Raw genomic sequence first — 5951 nt, 5'->3', positions numbered from 1 at the left:
GTGTGTGTGTGTGTGTGTGTGTGTGTGTGTGTGTATATATATATTTATATATATATATTCACGTCCGTCTTAATTCAGTCCACAATATAAACTACGCCGTATGATCCTCAAGAGGAACGTGGGTGAATATAATCGCCCCAACTGAAACTTTAAGTATCACTGTTTCAATTGAAAGTGATTGCTGTGTGAACAAAAGTAAGTGTCGGACAATTTGACTCATGTATATGGGCTGATTGTCGACGTGTTTTTTATAGGCCATAGTATTCCTAGCAGGGTTGAACAAACACCAAAAAAAAATGTCACACGAGAACAACTTACGGTTGAGCCAGGTGGTACACTGGTCAAAATTTCCGCAACGGATCTCTTTCTGAGGGACCCATTCCCTAGTAGGGGTTCGCGTTCCGACATGGTTTAATTAAACTAAGTGCTACTACTAAACTAGATCTGCTGCTAAACTGAATATACAGCTAAACTATATGATGTAAAACACCAGTGCTATCACAAGTGTACAGAATAGATAGTACGGCAACACAGCAGACAGTAAATATTATTTTAGTTATATAGTGCTATATGAATGTGTACCGAAACGATGACTCAACAGCCCTCCGGATATGGACAATGTATTTTACTGTATTTATATTGGGCATGTGATCGACCCGCCACCTCCCAAATAAGGCATTGTATTTCTATTTTCTTGAAGAAGAAAACAAAATACATATGAAGATATTTCAGGACAGGGACAATATTATTTGTTTCAAAATAGAGATTAAAACTACAAGTGGAGTTGACAAGGGGGTACAGTAGGCAAAAGATATGTTACAAATGTATGTAAATGTGGACTTTGAGGACCTATTCAACTCTACAATCCCGTACGTGATTCCACCGGATACCGAACTCTCGCCCGATGTATCTTCCGCCATACGCCCCGACGATGCAATGGAGGCTATACTACGCTATCCCAATAAATGGCCTGGCCCCGACGGGATCCACATCCTCCTCCTGAAGGCCACAGTGGAGCGCTCCACCGAACGCAGGACACTAGGACGCCCCGACGCCAATAGCCCACTGATTAGACTCCTTGCCGAAGCATTCACTGAGCTACTGAAGGTGGGTACCTTCCCTGCAACCCTGAACTGCAGCCTCCTGACAGCGCACCCAAAAAAAAAATCCGATGCAGATATCACCTCCCCCGCCGACATCCGCCCTATCACACTTACGCAAATAATCGGACTGTGGACTAAGTACCTTAGATAGAGATTTAGGACCGGACCAGAGGACCGGACCTAAGAGAAATAATTTAGGACCGAACCAGAGTCTCGGACCTAAGAGGATTTTATTGAGGAACGGGCCCGAGGACCGGACTAGAAAATAGAATATATAATTTAGTGAGAGGGAATGATGACCTACCGGATGTCATCATTATTTAGTAACTAGGAGACCAAAATCTTAGATACGGAGATTTTCACGATCTGCAGTTGTTAGAGAAAATCTCGTCCCACACAAGAACGTGGTTAATGAATACAGCAGACGCGCCGTTCCTAACGGCACTTCTGACCGAGTTCACTTATTTTAGACTTAGCATTTTTTTTATCAAGTGCAACTCGGTTTTGACTACATTTTTAAGTGACCGAACTACTGTATTTATTATACTACGTTCTTTGAAGGTTAAATCAACTAAGAAACAACTTAGTTTAATTTTATTTTACCCAAGACTAGACTGTTGCCAACGGTGGGTAAGCAAGCTTGTGATCGGTTGTTGAGACAGTTGATTGGAAATCTTCGCCGTTTAACCGAGCTATGCAATAAGGTGGAATCAGCACTTGCCAAGAAACCTGCACCTGAAGATGCCAAGAAGGTAGAAATCCATCTGGAATTGATACATTTGCTTTCGGAGGGCCAATACTCAATTACAACCTTGGGTAAGCTTAAACAGTCCCCAAACTGGATTTCTGAAGTAGAAGGACACCTGAATACGATGATGCATGTGCAGGAGGCGACGGACAATATTCATCTAATTCAAGGGCAAGTCCGCCAACTCTGTGAATTGTCACTGGCGGATATTGACATGTCTACACCCCAGGACTTGGACCAGACGACAGGCGATGAGGATTTTTCTGAGACTCAGACCGAACCGACAGTGCAACAACGTTGGGCTTCTCATCACCCAACGCAGGCAGGGTCGACACCCACTTGCCAGTTACCTGACAAAGGGGCTAACAACATGAACCAAATTAGCCCCGTGAAACGTAAAATTGGACGTACAAAGCCTGTACCTCAGGTGTCTCCCTACCGTAATGTAAGTTTTGGTATATCAAGGCGATATTAATGCCTTAGACTAATTAAACGATTAGGTTAAGTCTAAGTATAGCTAAATTCGGAATGAATAAACGAAATGAGTCGTTTAGTAAAGTTAGGTATGCCTCGTGAAAACAGCAATACTCTGAGGTATTGTGAGGCTGAGACATTGCCTATAAGTAATCCTCTCAGTACTGTTTTCGCCGAAGGGATTTTATTTTGTGTTTCGTTGTCGCTCTATTAGAAACTATGGTATGTTTCGTTGGGGCGAATCCGAGAGACTCATAAAATCCTATCTAGAAAAAAAAGAATGGAGAAAAGGAAAATACTCCTGATGTCCATAGAGATAATATAATTTTTTTTCAAAGGAGTTAAGTTACAATGTTAGTATATATGGTGTGGCTCTCATAGCCGTTGTAGTGGTTTGGGGAAGATCGATAGGAAGAGATGGTCAGTAAATTCCCTGTTGAAGCTTGGACCAAGTGAGTCGACAATGGAGGAGTTACAATGTTAGTATATATGGTGTGGCTCTCATAGCCGTTGTAGTGGTTTGGGGAAGATCGATAGGAAGAAATGGTCAGTAAATTCTCTGTTGAAGCTTGGACCAAGTGAGTCGACAATGGAGGATAAGCGCTGGGTCAATTCAGGCCGGTGCTGACAAAAAAACTGACACCATTGAGTGTGCCACGTATTCGCTTTCTGACCTACTAAAAATCGTACCCACCTCTGTGGTTCGTATCGGGTCTTTATCGTGTAGTGCTGTGAAATGGGTTAGTGCAGAGTACGAAATGCCAAGTAGGACCAGGTTATCCGTCATAATTCGGTTGAGGAGCGAGGTTGGGGGTGAACCGACACCGCACCAGACCACGGATGCACTCGGTGTGTGCTGGTTTGCCTGTATTGGAAGTATCATAGGCGGAACCAACAGGCGCGATGAATTGGTTTGGACCGAAATTTGGAAGTAGTACTACAACAGCGTGATTAGCCGGGGTATAGAAAACATATGTTGATATGTCAGAGTACGTAAAACGTACTCTTAAAAGTACGTAAGCTCAATTATCCTTAAAATGAGTTTTAACGGTTTTATTAATTAATACCCATACCATTTTACATACCAGATATTTGGACAAGGCCATTAAAAGGCCCCAGTAAAATACCAAACATAAGATTTGGTCTAGTTCTATTAATAGAACTATATTTACTTTCCAAATATATTTTTATCTGAATATTTCGGTAGCGAGATGGCTTAACCGAACCTAGGTTACTAAGGACTATTAGCGTTGCTTAGTTTATCCTCCGTTCAGCCAACCAGATGTGTCAGTCTGATGAAGGCAAAGTCTATTAAAGTCCGGTACGAAGCGTGATAACATATCCAGTAAATGGTTATGTATCCCTGGTAGATGTTTGATATCAAAATGAAACTTTGATATTGTATCATGCCATCGGCTCAGTAATTGAGAGTCTGGCTTCATTTCCTTCATATATTGAAGGGACTTCTGATCACACTTCAGCGTAAAAGCTGTTCCGTATAAGTAATCGCGGAAGTGTGTTAAAGCTGCTACTATGGCTAGTAGCTCTTGCTTCACAGTTGGATAATTCAACTGTCATGCATTCATTGGTCGGCTAAAGAATTGTATATACCTAGGTTTATTATCTATAACCTGGTATAGTACACCTCCGAGTACTAAGTCTGATGCGTCCGTTGCTATTTCAAAAGGCACGCCATCGACTGGTACTTGTACAACAGGGGCTTGTTGGACTGCGTGCTTGAGCGCTTTAAATGCGTCATCACACTCTTTAGTCCACAAGTCTCCTAGTTTGCATTTATGACATCTTAAGTGTCCAAAGGGCTTAAGATAATCAGCCAAGTGTGGTACTCCATCTGAAAAGAAGTTTACAACCCCACACATGCTGTTCACATCTCTTCCTGTAGTTGGTGTTCGCCAATCTAATAGGTGTTCCACCTTACCAGGGTCGATTTTAATACCTTCCCCAGATATACGATAGCCTAAGAGCTGTATTTCGCTCATGGCAAAGTGACATTTCTTCTCGTTAATCTTGAAGTTTTTTTTCGTTGAGTCTCTGAAGGACTCGCCTGACTAATGCGGCATGTTCGCCTTAGTCTTAGAAAAGATGACTATGTCATCTATATAGACTTGCACGTTAGGCATGTCTGCAAACATTTCCTCCGTTACTTGTTGGAAGAATTGTGGTAAAGAGTGCAATCCGAAATGTGCACCTCTAAACCTGTATTGTTTACCTTTCCAGGTAAAACTAAAGTACTTACGATGGATTTCATAAATTTGCATTTGATGATACCCCTGTGTTAGGTCTATGGATGTAATTACCGTAGCACCTTCCATTCGTCTCAGTAACTCGTTTATACGAGGAGATGGAAACTATGAGTCGACAATAACTTATTTATTGGACTCATATCTAGGCATACTCTGACTTTCTTAAATGTTCCGTCAGAGTTGTGTTGATCAACTGCCAATAATGCTAAGTTAACTTGCGTTTATTGGTAATTGATTTCGATTACCCCATCGGATAACCATTTCTCGACTTGTTCTTTAACTACAGCTTCGTGTCTCCAAGAAACATAGTTTCTTGAAGGACATTTGAGCTTAGTAAAGTCTACCTTGGTTAAGTCAAGGCTGACATATCCGTCGTTGAAGCGGAATTTCGCCCAGTCGGTTATTTTTATCTTCTTATTTACTAATATAAGATTCATTATCTTATCGGCATAGCCAGGAATTAATTCCTTGACTGCGTCCGATGGTGTTGTATATGGTTTTAGACAATTATCGTCTTACTGATCCTTTAATGGATCTATGTTGTTGGGTAAGCCTGTTACGGTTATACCTAGAGTGAGTAAATCACTCATTCCGACTATTAAGTCGTACTTCTGTGACATCTTAACTGTCACAGCTTGAGTCGTGATATTTCTATCATCGGCCAGGGAGATTTTAACATCTGTGGCCATGGTATCACACTTAGAAGTTTTATCATCTGCTAAAATTAGGTGAGTACTTTGAGTTCGCCATTCAATGTCATCCATTAATGCAAAGCGGTCGGATATACATGAAATTTCTGAACCAGGATCAATCAATGCAAGGACTTTATTTCCGTTGCAATATACAGGGATTACTACACGCTCATCTAAGGAGTCGTTGTATTTTCTTTGTAACGATTGTACGTGATAGTACTTTTACTCCAACTTATGTCGGGCTTTTTGTCGCAAGACTTGGCGTTGTAGCCATTGGTCTTCTCACACTTGTCACACTTAGTAAGAAAGTGTGTACAGGTGGGTGCATGTCTGCCATTCCAATAACCGTTAGGGGTCAATTGGTACATGTCATACCCACACTGTGCGTCGGCACATTCCTTAATCTCCTTAAATGGAAGTTCCTTGTCCTTCGTCTCCGCGCGTGCCCGTTTATTGGGTCGCGTTGATTGAGTGGAGTCGCGAGTACGTGTCTGGTTAGGACGCGTCTGATGAGGTTTATCATCTGACGTCTGGTGTAGAGGTATCCTTGATCAGGGAGCTCGCGCGGTTTCTTATTTACCGCCTGTCCCTTTGAGGTTACTCGGCGTGCGGGGAAAAGAGTGGATACAGTATCATAAAACTGTTCCCACGTAAGTCGGGATAGTTGAAA

At 41.9% G+C, this 5951-nt stretch overlaps 2 protein-coding genes across 2 annotated transcripts in view; one reads left to right on the top strand and one right to left on the bottom strand.

Annotated features, from left to right (window-relative positions):
* SARC_00356 (hypothetical protein) overlaps positions 1-525 on the bottom strand; it is a 10258-nt gene extending 9733 nt beyond the window's left edge. Inside the window, exon 1 of the mRNA XM_014305959.1 lies at positions 319-525. Within this exon, the coding sequence (XP_014161434.1) occupies positions 319-408 (90 nt within the window). The 5' untranslated portion in view covers positions 409-525. The remainder of the gene's footprint in view (positions 1-318) is intronic.
* Positions 526-1975: 1450 nt separating this feature from the next.
* SARC_00355 (hypothetical protein) lies at positions 1976-2372 on the top strand (the record flags this gene model as incomplete). Its single annotated transcript, XM_014305958.1, has 2 exons — positions 1976-2296; positions 2352-2372. The coding sequence occupies 2 exons, from the start codon at positions 1976-1978 to the stop codon at positions 2370-2372; spliced, it is 342 nt and encodes a 113-aa protein (XP_014161433.1).
* Between the last annotated feature and the right edge of the window lie 3579 nt (positions 2373-5951).

The sequence above is a fragment of the Sphaeroforma arctica genome (genome assembly GCF_001186125.1).
Source record: "Sphaeroforma arctica JP610 unplaced genomic scaffold supercont1.10, whole genome shotgun sequence".
NCBI classification, from domain to species: Eukaryota; class Ichthyosporea; order Ichthyophonida; genus Sphaeroforma; species Sphaeroforma arctica.
This window is presented reverse-complemented; position numbering and strand designations above follow the sequence as displayed.